Source organism: Theropithecus gelada, chromosome 14 (genome assembly GCF_003255815.1).
Source record: "Theropithecus gelada isolate Dixy chromosome 14, Tgel_1.0, whole genome shotgun sequence".
Taxonomy (NCBI): Eukaryota; Metazoa; Chordata; class Mammalia; order Primates; family Cercopithecidae; genus Theropithecus; species Theropithecus gelada.
In genome coordinates, this window is record NC_037682.1 from 109045201 (window position 1) to 109063969 (window position 18769).

Sequence of the window (18769 nt, forward strand, 5' to 3'; positions counted from 1 at the left end):
AGAGCATTCTTTGCCTAATTCTTACTCATTCTTCACATGGTATCGCCTCTTCCAGGAAGCCTTCCTGGCATAACTCCCTCTCCCAGGTTGGGCTAAGTATCCCTCCTCTACCCTCCCCGTGTGTAACTCACACCACACTGAGCACCTTGTCTCTTCATCACCTCTTTTGTGTCTGTCTCTCTCTCCCTCTGGACTGTGTGCCGCTTGAGAGCAGGGTGACATCTCTCAGCTTCATAGGCCTACCATGACCTGAGTCATTACTGATGGTCTAACTGGCTTAGCAAGCCATTTACAAGCTCCAAACTGACCTCTCCTTGATCTCTATGGGCTAGACGTTCTGTATGTGGGCTCAGGCTCCCTGTATAGCTTGGTACCCCAAGTGAGGAGGCCTACAGGAGAGAGGAAGATTGCAAGCTCATGTGGGCTGGGTACAGCCAAAGCAGACATGACTGCATGCTTGGTTCTCCCTGCTCATTTCCCAGAGCCTCTGCCTACCGTCCAGGAAATGTCAGTGCACACTGAGGCAGGTGGCGTCCTGCTCATCCCAGTCACCAGCTGGAGCTCCCAGTGCTCTGCCAGCCACTGTCTCCTCACTGCTCCTGCATGGGCTTGGCACAGGTTGGGTGGGGGCCTTCGTGGAGGAGTAGGGGCATATGGAAAGCATTGCTTTCCTCTCCATGAACCTGGCAGAGAGAGGCTGTAGAGAGGCTAGAAGATGGAGAAAAGTCACATTGATTCCCCTTGAACCTTGGTGGTCCAAACAAGCCCACTGTGGGGAGGGGTAGGGGGCTGGGGATCAGAGAAGATGCATTCAGGGTCAGCGTGGGCATGCACACATTTGGAGGTGGTGACTAGTTGTACATCTGTGAGAGTGTACTTGGATATGGGCGTGTTACTGTGAAGGGATTGTGTAGCTGTGTATGTGTACGGGCACCGTACATCTATGCGTGTGTACATGGGGAGGTGGGCAGGTGCATTTTCAACAGGTGTGCCTGTGTCTGTGTGTGTCTCCGCTTCCCTGCAAATACTGGTACAGGAGCTGTGAACACTGCATTTACCTACAGGAAGGTTTGCTAATTTTCCAAGGATCTGAGGGTGTGTTGCCCTTGTGACCTATTTAGAGAGAGAGAGAGAGAGAAAGAGAGAGAGACAGAGAGAGCGTATGTGTAGAGCAGGAGGGTGGGAAGGAGGTGAAGGTAATATTGGAATAAACTTTTTTAGACTGTACTTAGGGCAGGAAGAGAGGTGCCGATCCTGATCCTCTGTCTGCTCTGCTGTCCAGGGCTGGTTTTTACGAGAGGAACCCCCAGGTCCCTGAAGCAGGGCTTTCAGCATTGTAACCAAAGCGTTTGTGCCGTGCACTGCCACTCCAGAGCGTGTCTTGGGGGCTCTTTCTGTTCTTCCACCCTGACAGTGAATTTGTGTTGGGAGGGCACTTTTCTGGGCACGCTCCAAATCTCAAGACTCTCTTGACGGTGAGGAAGGAGACTCAGCCCTTATCTCGGCTGGGGGAGTCAGACACTAGGCCCAGGAGTGGGCTCTGCTGTGGTTCTCTGGTCAGCCTGAGGGTCCGTAGCCCTGCTGCCCTATGTTCGCAATGGGTGGGAGGTGGGAGGAGAGTTTCTTTGGTCAACCAGGACGGGAGGTGGGATCACCTCCGGATGGTCTCTTTCCACTGCCCACATTTAATGACCCTCAAGATACTGTCAGTAATGACAGCCTCATTCCTGTCCCATGAGGCATGGCATTTCCTCAAGGGTCTCCAGATCCCAGCCCCACTGCAACCTAGAGAGCAGGGAACTCAGAGTCAGACTCTTGGCGCTGGAGCTAGAAGGAACCTCTTCATTTCACAGATGGGAACCCTGAGACTGGGTCACACAGGAGTGGACAGAGGTGGGGTAGGGGGACGGGATGAGCTGGGCCTCACAAATCCTCATCCAGAGTGCTTTCCAGGGCATTCGCCCATCTGCTTCTACCCTCTCTGCCTACCTTGGGGGCTCCTCAGCAGAAGGGGTATGCTAAGGTCTTGGACCCCAGAAGGGGCAGGAGGAGGAGTAGGAAGGGACCAGGGTTGACATCCAGCTGGAAGGTCCTGGCAGAGATGATTTGCTTGTTTATGGCCAGTTTCTGATCTGATTAATCAGTGCCCCTATCAATGATTGTTAAACATCCTGAATGTCACCCTAGGATTGGGATGTATGTCCTCTCTAGTGGATTGACAGCTGCCTTGCTTCCCTTAGTTCAGATACTGCCTCCCTACAAGCCCAGAAGCCCTGCCCTCATGGCGAGCACATCACCATCACCCTCCTCATCCCACTGGAGCCTCACGACCTCTGGGAGGTAGGAAGACTGGGACCACGTTCCCATTTTACAGACAAGGGCACTGAGCTGATGGTCATGGTTATGTGGTTTGCCCAAAGTCAGTTGCTATCGGCTAATGCCAGAAACAAAAGGCAGGCCACCTGATTTCAAACCAAGGGCTTTTCCAGGACACCAGACTGCCTTCCCCAGTCAGCCAGTGTAATTCCCAGGGCCTGGTCAGAGACAGGTCCAGCTGTCCACACTCCTCCCCCGACCCCTGCAGTGCTCTCAAAGGTTACTGGGGCTGCAGAAGGGGCTTTCCCGACTCACCAATGACCGTGAGGATGCCTGTGGCCTCTGCCGAACCGAAGGTGTTGGTGACCTCACAAATGTAGGTGCCGCTGTCCTCGGTCCGCAAGTCGCTGATGGTCAGCCCCGTGATGCGCTTGGCCCAGCGGCTGTCAGCCGGGAGGGGCCGGCCATCCTTGAGCCAGCGGATGGCGGGGATAGGGTAGCCCGAGGCGGTGCAGGGCAGCTCCACAGTGTGGCCGGCCCACACTTCCCGGGAGTGGAAGCCATCCAGGATGGTGGGGATCGACTCGGCAGGGTCTGGAAGGCAGAGAGGGTCGGCAGCCCTGGCCAGCCCTGGGTGGGATGAAGCAGGGCTGGGGGACGGAAGGCAAGCACCCAGACAGGAGCCTGCTGCCCACTGGCGCCCATAGCAAGGAGTTTCCAGGGCGGCTCCAGAGGAACGTTTCAGGGAGGGTGCACTGTGTCTTCTGTGCTCAGGCCAGACTGAGCCCCAGACAACCTTGACAGGGATTCCCAGCAGGGGCTGGGAGGAGGCGAGAATATGATGGAGTTCGGGACTAGAGTGACAGACAGAGGGACAGATGGAAGAAGTGGGGAACAGAGCAAGACATGCAGGGAGGGAGAGGGTGTGCATGAGAACTCCTTTCCCACGGAGAGTCCCTGGGTTCTTTTATTTTTGAGATGGCGTCTCAATCACTCCGTTGCCCAGGCTGGAGTGCAGTGGTGTGATCTTGGCTCACTGCAACCTCCACCTTCCAGGTTCAAGCAATTCTCCTGCCTCAGCCTCCCAAGTAGCTGGGCCTACAGGCACACACCACCACACCCAACTATTTTTTGTACTTTTAGTAGAGACAGGGTTTCACCATGTTGGCCGGGCTGGTCCCGAACTCCTCACCTCAGGTGATCCGCCTGCCTTGGCCTCCCAAAATGCTGGGATTACAGGCCTTAGCCACCACGCCCAGCTGTGTCCCTGTATTCTAGCCCAGGCTCTAGAGCAGTGATGTGTCATGATGTCTCAAGTTTGCAATTCATAGTAAGTATCTCTCTGGGCCTACTGGGAGATGGGAGGACGATCTATTTGTTCCTGCTCTATCTTCTCCTGCCTGAATTCTGGAAAGACTCAGAAATGACCAGTTCATTTCTGCCAGAGCCTAAAAGGATTCAGAAGCCCCAGCAGTCACCCGTGACAATCCTATATTTTGCATTCCGAAACCAAGAGAAACCAGCAACTACGAGACCTGCAACCTGAAGCCGCAGAAAACCACAGCCCCTGCGGGCAGGATTCTGTGTGCGATGCCCAGGCATTTCTGAGTGGTGTCCTGTCAGCCCTCTCAGGCTCGTTCCCACCCTCCAAGGCCTCTCTGGGTTTCCTGCTCCTGGGGGACCTCCTCCCGCTCTAAACCTCACCAGGATCCCCCTCACCTACACAACACACCTCCACTGCTTATCCTGAATGCCAAGGCCTTCTATGATCTGGGCCAACGAGTCGGCCTGGCCTGCCTACACTGTCCCCTGTCTCCACGGAACCCTGCAGTGGTGTGCTGGGTCATCTGGGTCACCTGGATGTCCAGCCAGCCTGCTCTGCCTGGCCAGCTTCTACTCCTCTTTCACAAACCAGCTTAAATGTCACCTTTTCCGGATGCCTCCCCCAGACCACTCTCAATGACTCCCACAGATTTTTCTTTTCCTTTCATTTTATTTTCAAAGAACTCCCCGTTATTTTTATTTTTATTTTTATTTATTTGGTTTTTGAGACAGAGTCTCACTCTGTTGCCCAGGCTGGAGTGCAGTGGTGTGATCTTGGCTCACTGCAACCTCTGCTTCCCGGGTTCAAGCAATTCTCTGCCTCAGCCTCCCGAGTAACTGGGATTACAGGCGCCTGCCACCATGCCCAGCTAATTTTTGTATTTTAGTAGAGATGAAGTTTCACCATCTTGGCCAGGCTGGTCTTGAACTCCTGACCACCTGCCTTGGCCTCCCAAAGTGCTGAGATTACAGGCATGAGCCACCGCTCCCAGCCCCAGAACTCCCCCTTATTTTAAAATAAATGTTTTATTAATAGGTCAGGCATAGTAACTCATGCCTGTAATCCCAGCACTTTGGGAGGCCAAGGTGGGAAGATCACTTGAACCCAGGAGTTGGAGACCAGCCTGGGCAACATAGTGAGATCCCATCTCTGCCAAAACACACACACACACACACACACACACGACTATAGTGCCAGGTGTGGTGGCACAAGCCTGTGGTCCTGGCTACACAGGAGGCTGAGGTGGGAGGATCAACTGAGCCAGAGATGTGAGGCTGCAGTGAGCTATGATTGTGCTACTGTATCCCATCCTGGGCAACAGAGCAAGATCTTGTCTCAAAAATAATGATAATCCTAATACTCATACTAATAAAAGCCTTAAAAGTGTTTTAACAGATAAAATAGATAATATATGCACTTGGTAAAACTTCAGAAAATATAGAAGAGCATGTCATAAAGGGAGTCTCCCCATCTCCCCACCCTCCTGCCCTCTGCCACCCCACGTGACTCTCCAGAGGTAGCCCCCATCGGCACTGCCCCTTCCAAGGGCAGTCAGCACCCGGAAGACTGTGAGCTCCTCAAGGCAGTGTGAAACCACTGCTGTATCTCCCCAGGCTGCTGAACCACAAATGTCTAGGGAGGATGAATGAGGAACTCGGGCATGGGCAGGCCAGTAGTCTGATTTTTCTGGATAGAAATCCACATTGCAGAACTGTATAGACTTGTGGAATTACAGAGCTGGCTTAGGGAGCTTGAAGCATGAAGAGATGAGGATGCTGAGACCAGAAATGTCCCTGCCTGGGATCACACCATGGAACTAAGATCAGAAGCCAGGGCCGGGCGCGGTGGCTCAAGCCTGTAATCCCAGCACTTTGGGAGGCCGAGACGGGTGGATCACGAGGTCAGGAGATCGAGACCATCCTGGCGAACACGGTGAAACCCCGTCTCTACTAAAAAACACACACAAAAAACTAGCCGGGCGAGGTGGCGGGTGCCTGTAGTCCCAGTTACTCGGAGGCTGAGGCAGAAGAATGGCGTAAACCCGGGAGGCAGAGCTTGCAGTGAGCCAAGGTCTGGCCACTGCATTCCAGCCTGGGCGACAGAGTGAGACTCCGTCTCAAAAAAAAAAAAAAAAAAAAAAAAAAAAAAAAAGATCAGAAGCCAGGTCTCCCCAAGCCTTGTTCAGTAAATGGTATCTGAGATGGAATAATCTAAAATCTTAAATTTTGCTTAAGAGTGGATAGTGGTCCCTTCACTAACGGGCACTTTCCTCTGCCCTCAGCAATTGCCCCGGAGAGGGGTTGGGGTGAGAATTCTCCTCTCTAGGGGAAAGATCTTGTTCTCTTCCCACCTTCCAGCGCTCGTCAGGGGCTGCCTGCGGGCTACAGAAGGAGCCCAGGCTGGGAATCAGGCTCTCCAGAGGCTCTCTCTGACCCAGTGCCTGGGTCACTGAGAAGCCCTGTGATCTTGGGCAAGTTTTGTGATCTCCTAGAGCCCGAGTTTCCCCACCTGCCCTGCTAGAGGTGATAACATTGCCTCCAGACCTCACAGGGCCGTTGCAGGCAACCAGTGGCATAGGTGTGTGGAAGTGCCTTAGATGCTCAATCCGCCTGCAGATGCGCGGGACAATTACTATCTAGAGCCCACGCGCCCTGCCTGCCAGATTCTGTGGCCTCTTCTCCCACCCCCAACCTGGTGGGAATGGCTGGGATAAACAAACCCGGTGCCAGGGAAGAATTACTCAATGTGACACTTAATTGATGCAAAATACACAAATTCCGCGGCACACCGCAGAATTTACAAGCGGAGGGGCCATCAGGGTGGTGGAGGAAGGGGCGGGGGGAGGGAATTAATCACCGAGGCTCAGGCGTGAAATTAAATTCTGAGGGAAAGAAACCTCTTTCATTACTCCAGAGCAGAAGTAAAATGCTGCGGCGTGTACACGGCGACAGCCCGGGGGGACCGAGCGCTGCTAGCACTGAGGCAGGGCTGGGGGAGACAGATGGTCAGGCCTGAGAAACTGCTGGGGGTGCACTGGAGCTAGGCTGGGCTGACTGGGGGTCTGAGACGCCCTGGGGCGGCTGCTGGGAACCCCCTACGGCCAGCTGAACGGCACTGCTATGGTTAGGTGGTTAAGGCACCGCCAGGAGCATGGCTTCTGCACCTGGCTCTGTCCTTTGTGAGCTGGGGGATCTGATTCCAGTTCCTCAGCCTCTCTGACCGCTGGTTTCCTCCTTTATAACTACAGATGACAATACCCATCCCACTGAGTTGTGGTGGGGACGGAGTGAGTTAATACACCTGAAAGCACTTGGTAAGCTCTAAAAAAAGCACCTAGATGTATGGAATGATTATGATTAGGTTGTATTTTGTGGAGGCACAGACTATTCTTGCAACTGCCTCTGCAACTTGGAAAATATAGAAAAATGAAAGTTGCCCTTCTTCCCCACCCCTATGCCTTGGGAAGGTAGTGGGAATAACAATATAGCAACAACAGAACCACCACTGACAATAATAGTAGCAGCTACTGTCTGTCCTCAGCTTCCTGTGTCAGGCACTAGCTAAACTTTTTATAAGCAGTATTAATTAATTAATAATTATTTATTTATTAAATAATAAATAATTATTCATTATTGAATAATCCACTGTCACCCAGGCTGGAGTGCAGTGGCACGATCTCATGATCTTGGTTCACTGCAACCTCTGCCTCCCTGGTTCAAGCGATTCTCTGCCTCCACCTCCCGAGCAGCTGGGGTGCCATCACACTCGGCTAATGTTTGTATTTTTAGTAAAGATGGGGTTTTGCCATGTTGGCCAGGCTGGTCTTGAACTCCTGTCCTCAAGTGAGCCACCTGCTTTGGCTTCCCGAAGTGCTAGGATTACAGGCCTGAATCACCACGCCTGGCCTTTCTTAATAGGAGATATTCTGTTTCATTCTCACAGCAACCCAGTAGGAGTACATTTTGTTACTCCCGTTTTCCGGATCAGGCAGCTGAGGTTTGGAACGTTATTTTATGCCAGGCTGCACAACTAGTGAGTGTTGAGGCGGAGATGGAAAGTCTGGCCTAATTCGTAACTGCTGTCTTAACAATACATCTCGTTAGCTCTCCCCACCCCCAGCAACTTTAGCACTGAGTGCTGAAGAGACCACACATGTGGTTCCTGTTCTCATGAACTGACCACCTCCAATGCACTGCCATGTGTACCATTCTCACCCGCAACAAGCCCCAGGAGCTCTCGGGGCCCTGGCCTCTGGAGACTGAAACGTCTCAGCAGACACTCGTGCCCTGCCTCTCTCTGGGGCTGGATCTCCACCCTCAGCTCTGGGGAGTGGATTCCAAGTGCAGTGGGGAGGGGCGGGTGAGCCTGAGGCAGGCTCTGGGCTTCCCAATGCCAACCCCCTAGGCATTGCTTGCTCCAGTATCAGTTGCATTTTTGCCGAGACAAGCAGCTTGCAGATCGCCTTGTCACATCCCATCACATCAGGGCCCCGTGTCACTGCATGGGCTCCCTCCCTGGAGCCCCCTCGCTCGCGTCCTTTGTTTCTGTGCACGTCTCTCCGTTCTGCCTTTCCCCTGCCCCATGCCAATCTCTCTTTGTGCCAGGGCCTCTCTCTTGTCTGTCTGGGTACCGTCCCATCTTCATGCCCGCTTTTCTGTTTGGGCTTTATCTGTGAGTCTCCTCCCCCTCGCCCTTCTCCCGGAAGCTGGTGGTGAAAGAGGAGGGGAAGAAGGGCTGGCATGGCCTCCAGTTCAAAGAATGTCTCTTTTTGAGGAACTCCTGCCTAGTGCCCCCACAAGCTAGAGGTCCAACCAGGAGACTAGAGGATGACGGGGCCAAATATTCGCGGAGGAGAAGGGAGCAGGCCTGAAGGAAGGGGATTTCTGTGTCTTTCCCACATTGCAGGATAGGCATGCAAATGAGATGCAAAACACCATACAAACAAGTCCCTGTTATTTTGAGGCGAGCCCTTTGGAAACTGGGCTGTGGATTCCAAAGTCAAGCCACAAAGATGGGGCTGCACGGAGCAGCCCCGTCCCCTACCCTTATGACAGCATGGTTTCCCTTGGCATTGATTAATGCCATAAATATTTACTTGGCACCTACTGTGTGTTAGGCACAGGGCCAGGCGCTGAAGACACAGGGGTGAATCGGGAGCCAGGTTGTTGCCCTCCCAGCTCCTGATCTCCTGGCCTTGCCCCACATGTGACAGATATGTGGAAGGGGTCCTGGAGACAGTCATCTGTGGGTCAGGGCAGAGCTCATCACCAAACCACCAAACTCAGGGCAGAGCTCTGAGAGCTCTGAGGGCCAGAGGCAGATAGAATCAGAGCAGCCACCTAGACGGGTTCCTTTTCCAGAGGCCTAGAGAGGCTGCGAGATTTCATGAGTTTAATCCCAAAAGCCAGGTATTCTGACTTAGTGTTCATCCCCTTTTCAAAAACTCCAATCTCAAGACAGAGATTTTCAACTCACAACCCACAAACTGTTAGGAGGTTGTGAAATCCCTTTGGTGAGTTGTGGCTGGCATTTAGAGAAATTAGAATTAGATAGAATAGAATAGAAAATTTCAGGCGCCTTGCAACAAGCATGGTAGAAAATGCCAGCGCATATTGCGCAGGCCATGCTAAGAACGTCTGTCTGGGCATTGCAGTCAAAGGGTTTGGAAACTACTGTTCAGAAGGCCTTCCTCGAGGAGCGCCTCTCTGTGACCTCAGCATGGATATGGGCATTCAGCTGACCCCTTCTACGGGGTCCTGTAGGACCCTGAGGCCAGGGGTTCAGAGTCTGAATTCCGGCTGTGCCTCCCACTGGTTAAATAGCTCTGGCTAGTCACTTGGCTTCCCTAAGATTTGGTTTTCTCGTCTGTAAAAATAGGGGGAACAGCACTCACCTCACAGGGCTATGACGGTGCCTGACAGAAACAAATGAGGGAATCCCAGATACACAGGAGGATTCAATAAACACCAGCTTCTATCCCTCCCGAGAAGCTATAATCACCCCAGAACAAGAATCCTTTATTCCGTTTAGAAATATTTTGTTTATAAATTATGTTCTGCCTGCTTTCAAATGCTGCGAGGTGGCCTATGACGAAACATACATGTGTACTCATTGATCAGATAGAATTCTCCGGCTAGGCGCAGTGGCTCACACCTGTAATCCCAGCACTTTGGGAGGCCGAGGCGGGCAGCTCACCTGAGGTCAGGAGTTCAAGACTAGCCTAGCCAACATGGTGAAACCCTGTCTCTACTAACACAAAAAATTAGCCAGGGGTCGTGGCACACGCCTGTAATCCCAGCTACTCAGGAGGTTGAGGCAGGAGAATTGCTTGAACCCAGGAGGCAGAAGTTGCAGGAGGTGGAAGTTGCAGGAGGCAGAAGTTCCAGTTAGCCAAGATCAGGCCATTGCACTCCAGCCTCAGCAACAAGAGAGAAACACTGTCTCAAAAAAAAAAAAAAAAGAACGAAAAGATAGAATCCTCAAAAGCACCTAGAGGCACGGATATGCAACGCCCCCTCCCCGCCCCCCTGAAAAGCAACACTAATAGTTACTATGTTTGAGTATCTGATTTTATCTATGAGCTTCCAGACAGGAAAGGCGAAAAAAAAAAAAAAAAAAAAAAAAAGGGAAAAAGGGGGTGAGTTTCGTAGCCCTCATTATTTGAAAATGAAAACATAGCAAAGAGGTCTTCCTTGGTGGTTTCAGTACCTGATTTCTTTAATCTCTTCCTCTGATTTCCCTGAGTACACAGGGGGCTCCTCCATCTGTGGTGGGACACACCAAGTTCCAGGGATGGCCTGGTGTCCTCCCTTCCCAGCCCGCCCCGTTCTCCCCCGGCTCTCTCCCATACCTGTCACGGAGAGACGTGCCCCATTGCTCTGCCGGGTCTCCCCGCTGTACTTGTGCTTGGTGATGCAGCGATAGGTAGAGAGGGCGTCCTCCTTCTGTACGTCAGAGATGTACAGCCCGCCATGGTAGGTAATAAAAAACCTGTTTTCTGGAGACACAATCAGGACATAGTTCGTTACTTCCCAGTTTGGTACAGCCTCAGAGGCAGGGTAGCGTCTCTGACAGAGGAGGATTTTCACACACAAACAAAATGACAAATAGAAACGATAGTAATTGTTCCTTTCAGTGTAGATGCTCCAGGGTTTAACAGAAAGAAGCTGGGCTTTAGAGTTAGGCTGAGATCTGGGTCCCGATCCAGCTCTTCTACTTATGGGCTGTGTGACCTTGGGAAAGTTACTTAACCTCTCTGAGCCTTATCTATACAATAGAGTACAAATAATGGGGTGGGTGTACAGATTTAAGAAATAGGGCCAGGTGTGGTGGCTCGCACCTGTAATCCCAATGCTTTGGGAGGCTCAGGCAGGAGGATTACTTGAGACCAGGAGTTGGAGACTAGCCTGGGCAATATAGCGAGACCCTGTCTATAAAAAAAGAAAAAAATTAAACGATTAGCTGGGTTTGGTAGGGCATGCCTGTAGTCCCAGATACTCGGGAGGCTGAGGCAGGAGGATTGCCTGAGCCCAGGAGGTCAAGGCTGCAGTGAGCCGTGATCATGCCACCGTACTCCAGCCTGGGTGACAGAGTGAGACTCTTGTCTCTAAAAAAGTAAAAATAAAAAGGAGAATAAAGCGTTTGGTGCAGAATAAGCACTAAGTGAATATTAGTTCTCATCTTTCCTACCTCTTTGCAAGAGTTTGCAAAACTCATATTCCTTGCTTGTTGGCTTTTACAACTGTTTGAGATGCTAGCTCCATTTTACAAAGAAGGAAACTGAGGCTTGTAGTAAAGTAACTGGCCCAGGTCACACAGCCAGGAAGTGGACTGGAACTTCTGACTCCCAGTTGTCCCTCTGTATGGAATTACACATAAGCCTCCATCCCCTTCTCTCAATTTAAATCATTTATTCACTCAACAAACGATTATTGAGGCAAAGTTATACTAGCATGGGGACAAGGAGGGGCAGATACACGGTAATCACTCGAACAGTTCTCAAACACGCACTGTGCACAGGGCCGTGAAGGGAACAGGCACTGTACTCTATGCCTCCTGCCACTGCCACAGCCATCTCTGCCCTGACTGTTGGAACCTGGCAGGGGAGCAGGAAGCACAGGGGGCAGCCTACCCACATTGCAGATTGCGACACAAGAGCCCCCCTTCCCATCCCAGAGGGGAAGTGGATTTCCTTGTCTAAGGTCCTAAGGCTCACCCTCACCTTGAGCCGATAAAGGCTGATTTAAAGGAGAAAACTGGACTTGAGGGTTGGGAAGGGGTTTGCACTAGACTCCCTAAGCTCATGGATGTGTCCTCCCACTGAGGCCAGACTAAGATGGAGAGGCGAGGCCGGACACGGTGGCTCAAGCCTATAATCCCAGCACTTTGGGAGGCCGAGGCAGGCGTATCATGAGATCAGGACATCAAGACCATCCTGGCTAACACGGTGAAACCCCGTCTCTACTAAAAATACAAAAAACTAGCCGGGCGAGGTGGTGGGCACCTGTAGTCCCAGCTACTCAGGAGGCTGAGGCAGGAGAACGGTGTGAACCCGGGAGGCGGAGCTTGCAGTGAGCTGAGATCCGGCCACTGCACTCCAGCCTGGGCGACAGAGCGAGACTCCATCTCAGAAAAAGATGGAGAGGCGAACTCTGGGGTCCTCTGCCTCCTCTTTGGGGGTTTCCCAGGCAGGCCTCAAGGGCCCAGGCTGCCATTTCCACTGGGAGGGGTCTTGGAATCAGGATAGTGATAGTGACTTCAAAGCCGCAGGGGAGAGGGTCGTGCTGAACCCACGGGAAGAACCCGATAGCACCACATGTCAGGCTGGCAGAGGGAAACATTTTGGGCAATTCCATGCCCTTCTAGCCCCATTATTTAGAGGTCTGCTTCCTCCTACCTGAGGCCTAAGTGACATCCCCTCAGCCAAGATGAGAGCTTCGCTCCTGTGAGGAATATTCTGTGGTATCCCACCCATCTCCCTCCACCATCCCAAGCACGAGTCCAAGATTCTCAGCATCCGGAGGTGGGGACCTCACCAAAGGGCATCTTCTGCTGCTGGAGGCTGTAGAACTGCAGGGCTGAAAAGCTGAGTGCGCGCGACGATATCTTTGACAAAGGTTCTCCAGCCTTCATTTGAATATCTCCGGGGCTGGGGAACTCCCTCCCTCACTCAGCAGCCCATTCCAAAGTTGACTTTTTTTTTTTTTTCTCTTTTGAGACAGAGTCTTGCTGCGTTGTCCAGGCTGGAGTGCAATGGCGCGATCTCAGCTCACTGCAAGCTCCGCCTCCCGGGTTCACGCCATTCTCCTGCCTCAGCCTCCTGAGTAGCTGGGACTACAGGCACCCGCCACCACACCCGGCTAATTTTTTTTTGTATTTTTAGTAGAGATGGGGTTTCAACGTGTTAGTCAGGATGGTCTCGATCTCCTGACCTCGTGATCCGCCCGCCTCGGCCTCCCAAGTGCTGGGATTACAGGCGTGAGCCACCGCGCCCAGCCCCAAAGTTGACTTGTAGATCAGTCTTCCTTGGTGACCACTGATCTTCTTGGCGCTCCCACCATGGGTCCTGCTCTGACTCACTGGTGCCCTGCTGAACTAGCCAAAACCCGTGTTCCTGACATACTCCCTCACACACTGGAAGGTGGCTGTGATGCCCTTTGAATTTTCTTCAGGGTTAACAGCCTTAGGATTTTATTTTCATTTTATGTATTTTTTGAGACAGACTGCCACTCTGTCACCCGGACTGAGTGCAGTGGTATGATCACAACTCATTGCAGCCTTGGCATGCTGGGCTCAAGTGATCCTCCCACCTCAGCCTCCCCAGTAGCTGGGACCACAGGCATGCACCACCACACGTGGCTAATTTAAAAAATTTTCTGGTAGAGATGAGGTCTCGCTATGTTGCCCAGGCTGGTCTCAAACTCCTGGATGCAAGGGATCCTTCTGCCTTGGCCCTCCAAAGTGCTGGGATGACAGGGATTTTATTTTTTAATATTTATTTAATATAGTTTCAGATAACTTCATCAGTTTGGTCTCTTGCTTCTGAATGAACTTTGGTTTATCTATAATTCCAATTGCCCCTCCCTCCCTCCTTTCTTTCCTCCCTCCTGCACATCTTTGTATAGGGCTGGACCTACCATGTGCCAGACACTGTGCCCCACTTTGTGAGGCTCTAAGATTAGACTTAGCCCATCAGAGCAGAGTAGAGCAAGACTACCAACACCCAGCCTCAGGCTGCATCACCTTGTCATGGGGATGGTGTGGGAGGAGGGAGGCAGCCCTGTTATACTACTCTTCTTGCAGTCAACTAAAGACCCTGGCCCTGTCTCTGGGAGCCGCTGCCATGCCACTTTCTCTCTCTCTCTCTGTCCTTGGACAGTGGTTATGTGGGCCAGAGTCTGGAACTTCCCATTGATCCCGGTTGAGCTACATCTTGTTGGGGATCCTCCCAGATGAGCACTTGGCCATCTGGCAGCCTGCCCATCTTCTGGAACCTGGAGTTTGTGGACACCCTGCTCTGCCTGGCTCCAGCACACAGATCACAGCTGGGCAGACCCCGCAACTAGGCAGACCCCCACTCAGGGCTGTGGGTGGGGACAAGAAGGATGGTGGAGGGCGCCAAGCCCCGCAGCTGGCTGTCAGAGAGGAACCGAGGAAGCACAGAGAAAGCCGGCTCCCCAATGGACTCTGCATGTGCCGTTTTGTCTCCATGTTGTGACATCCCAAAGTCAAACGCAGAAGCTCTTCTGTAATTTATTATGTAACTGGGACTGGAATGCAGAACTACTGGAGGGTGTTGCTGCCAATCAGAAGTACCAGTGTCAGGAGGTAGTGATGGTGGGGTGAGGAAAAGCAGGAAAGACACAGAAATCAATGCTCACAGCCGACAGGTGCTCCAGCCCTGGATAGCTAGGACCCTGTGATCTTGCATCACCCAGCACCTCAGGACAAACAGAGCACTTGGCCCTACGAGGATTTTAAACCAGGGGTGGGGGTGGAGGGTGGGGGGCTGATGCTGCCTTGATGGTGGTGGGGAGCTAGGGTTTCTATAGCAACAAGCAGCTGCTGCATCTGATGTTTCACATCCTTCATTGTCCTCATTTTCCCCTCCCTCCCCCCTTCTTGTGCATATTTAATTGCAGTAACGTTTTCAGACACAGTGTTTTGCTCCTCCTGAAACAAAGGCAGGCTGCAGCCAGGGGGATGCACAGCGCGAGAGGGGAAGGAGAAATCAGGGGTATGATGTTAGTCCCCTCGGGGGGGCTTGTGCAACATCAGTTCTGCATGTTTGATGAGCATCGGACGGTGGGCCCTGCTGGGGAAGGAAGGAGCAAGAGGCCTGTGGAGTAAGCCTCATATAGTATGAGAGCGGAGGGAGGCCCGGCCCGCTGGTGGGGGATGGAGATGGGCCAGGGCTGGACAACTTGGCTGGCCTCCCAGGCTGGCAGCCCATGCTCTGCACCCCAGATGCAACTAGCCATCCCTAGGAAGGGAGAAGTGTAGCTGGCCCACGTTCTCTGCTTTGAGACAGGCTGGGTCCCACGGGAGAAGGATAAAATGGCAGCCAGTACCTCCGGGTCCAGCACCAATCCTGAGGCCACTTGGAAACGTGGGGGCAGGTGGGATTTTTGGGGTTGACACCATAATTTGGGGTTGCTAAGGGCATTTAGTGGTTAGGGGCCAAGGGAGCTTGAGTCACAAAGAACTGTTGCACCCCAAATGCCAAGAGTTTCCCTGTGGGTTTAGGCTGGAGGGTGCCATTCCTTTAGGCTCTAAGACCAAGACACAGAGCTGCGTTTAAATGCTGACTGTGCCCTTGACATTGCTTGATCGACATATTTCAAAGGCTGTGGTATCATCTATCTACATGCTCATGACTAGGGGAGTGGTTGGTTTCTGCTTTTCTTCTTTTTATTATTACCACAAAGACCTTGACCTGTTTTGCCATCCCCTTTCCCCTGTGATCTCAAGCAGGACTCTACTTTTTTTAAAGCTGAATATTTATTGAGTAGCTATTACAAATTAGGCCAATGACTTTACATACATTATCTCATTTAATTCCCACAACCTTTGAAATGGATACTATTTTTATTAACTGATGCACAGAGAGGTTACATAATCCATTTAAGGTCACACAGCTAGAAGGTGGCAGAGCCTGGACCATTAGTCTGCTTCCTGTCTTCTTCCAAAGCTCTATGCTGGACTGACTCTCCTAGAATGACAGCACCACTCATAAGGACATGTGGTCAGCCAGCCTCTGCCTGGTTTCTTCTCTCAATGAGGTTCTCACTGCCTCCTGGAGGAGCACTTATCCATCCAGCTCAGTTTGGCTGAATCTATCACATCTTTCTGGAGTGTCTCCAGGTTCTGGTCTGGGTAACATGGGAGAAGTCCTGGACTTGGTCTCTGCCCTTTGGGATCCCACGGTTAGAAGACGATATCCTTCCACCATGGAAGGTGTGGCCGTCAGTGCTGGGGTACTGGGGAAGGCTGTGGAAGGTCTTGTGAAGCTATGAGTAAAAGGAGGTGTACAAAGAGGGGCTGGGCCACCAGGGGTGGTGGGGCAAGCACAGGGCGGGAATATAGGAGGCCAGGTTGGAGTCCAGGCTCTGCCACTTATGTTGGGGTGTATACTGGGTTGAATAGCATCCCCCCCACCAAATTAATGACCCCTAGGATCTGTGAATGTGACCTTACTGGAAATACAGTCTTTGCAAATGTAATCAAGTTAAGATGGGGTCCTCCTGGGTTAGATTGAGCCCTGAGTTCTAACATGACTAGTGTTCGTCTAAGAAAAGGGTGATCTGGACACAGACAGACACGCACCCAGGGAAAGTGCTGCGCAGAGGCGGAAGCAGAGGCGGGAGGATGCACCTAACAGCAAAGAAATGCAAGGACTGCCAGCAGCCACCGGAAGCTAGGAGAGGCCAGGAAGGACCCTCCCCTAGAGCCTGTAGAGAGACGCTGCCCCTGCCGGCACCTCCATTTTGGACTTCCAGTCTCCAGAACTCTGTTGTTTAAAGCCACCCAGTTTGCAGTGATTTCTCATGGCAGCTCTGGGCAGCTCACCTAGGGTACCTTTAGGGAGGTCCAGTCTTCTTTCAGACCCTCAGTTTCCCATCCGTAAAAAAGGGGGGAATTGAGATTTGGTGAGTGTTTTCCATCATGTTTGTACATTAGAATCACTGAAGGATCTTTTCAAATGAAGCTCTGAATCTCTGAGGGTGTGGTGGTCTGGGAATGGATATTTTTACAGAGCTGCAGGGAGTGTCTAATGTGCATGGCAGAGAACCCCTGGATGAGATCAATTTGCAAAGACTCTTCACACTCATTGACAATTTGATGTCTCCATGATCTCACTACACCAGTGCAAGCCCCATTTCTTCTTCAGGAAAATGGAGAAAAGAAATAGAACTGATGTCACAGGGCTGTTGGGAGGATTAAGTTAAATACTGAGTATAAAAGTCCCCAGCACGTGGGTGGCTGGCTCAGTGTCATCTCAGGAAGATGAAGGGCCGGAGTAGCTGAGGTTGGGGCTGCTGGGCCCTCAGCACCTCCTGCGGTCAGGCCTTCTGCAGGTAGACTCCCTCCCTCCTCCTCTGGAGCTGGGTTGGAGAGCAGGGAGCTTGGAGATGAAGAAACCTCCTTGGCAATTCTGAGGCCCTGCACACAGGTGCTAAGTGAGCTGACAGCATCTTCTCTGTCTTTTTCTAAAAGGTCAGAGAACTGGGCTTTGGAGACTCCCCGGAGCTGCAGGAGCCGTGGAGAGATAATTGATAGAAACCTCTGGGCTTCTGGCAGCTCCAGAGGGCTGGACAGAGAGAAGCCGCCCTCTGCAGAGGTGGGGCCCTGGCTGCTCTGCTCTCAGGGAGGCGTGAGGGGGAGTGTGGTGGGGAGAAGGTGATAATCAGGGGAGGAGGGGGAAACTGGGGGTTTGGGGGAGGATATGAACTGGACAGATCCCACTGCAGCCTCTAGAGCAAAGGAAGGGAAAGGATTGAATGAGGCAGGGGCCAGCAGCCTCCTGACTGGCCACCCTGAATCCACCCCTGCCCCTCCTCCTTCTGTCCCCAGCATGTAGCCAGAGCAATGCTTTCAACCCAAGTCAGATCATGCGGCTCCTCTGCTCAAAATCCTCTAATGCATTCCCATTTCAATCCGGTCATAAAACAGGCACTCAACACATGTTCCAGAATGAATGCCTGAATGAAATTTCCCAAAACTCTACAGCATTTTGTCTCCATTTCACTCACGAGGAAACTGCAACTCAGAAAAGTCTGATCTCAGCTGGAAATTCACCTTCTTCAGGAAGCCTTCCCAGATTAAACCCACTCCCATTTCTGAGTGTTTCTGCACCTGGCAAACCTCTTGTCCTGCTAATCATTATTTCCACTACTTCCAGTTAGACCTTTAAGAAAAATGGTCTAGGCCAGGCGTGGTGGCTCATGCCTGTAATCCCAGTACTTTGGGAGGCTGAGGAGGGTGGATCACATGAGGTCAGGAGTTCAAGACCAGCCTGATCAATGTGGTGAAACCCCATCTCTACTAAAAATACAAAAATTAGCCGAGCATGGGGGCGGGTGCCTGTAATCCCAGCTGCTCAGGAGGCTGAGGTAGGAGAATCGCTTGAACCCAGGAGACGGATGTTGCAGTGAGCCGAGATCGCGCCATTTCACTCCAGCCTGGGCAACAAGAGTGAAACTCTGTCTCAAAAAAAAAAGAAAATAAAAGGAATAAAGGTCTAATTAGCAGTGGCAAGAAGTTTGCCAGATGCTCACGAAAGTGAGTGTTCAAAAGTCAAGATTAAATAGTATGATGGTTCCCCCCAAAATACAAAACAGAATTACTATATGATCCAGTGATTCCACTTGTGGGTATATATCCAAAAGAATTGAAAGCAGGGAGATAGATATTTGCACACCCATGTTTATAGCAGCGTTATTCACAATAGCCAAAAAGGTGGAAGGAACCAAAGTGTCCATCAACAGACAAACGGGTAAACAACATGTGACATATACATACAATGGAATATTATTCAGTTTTGAAAAGGATGGAAATTTGGGCCCATGCTTTGACATGGATGAATCTTGAGGATATTATCCTAAGTGAAATAAGCCAACTGCAAAAAGG

General features: G+C 51.7%; 1 protein-coding gene across 1 annotated transcript in view; it reads right to left on the reverse strand.

The window, feature by feature from the left end:
• Positions 1-18769, reverse strand: part of DSCAML1 (DS cell adhesion molecule like 1) — a 367266-nt gene that overhangs the window by 94662 nt on the left and 253835 nt on the right. Inside the window, exons 4-5 of the mRNA XM_025355527.1 lie at positions 10491-10637; positions 2632-2910 (exon numbers count right to left, since the gene is read on the reverse strand). Of these exons, the coding sequence (XP_025211312.1) occupies positions 2632-2910; positions 10491-10637 (426 nt within the window). The remainder of the gene's footprint in view (positions 1-2631; positions 2911-10490; positions 10638-18769) is intronic.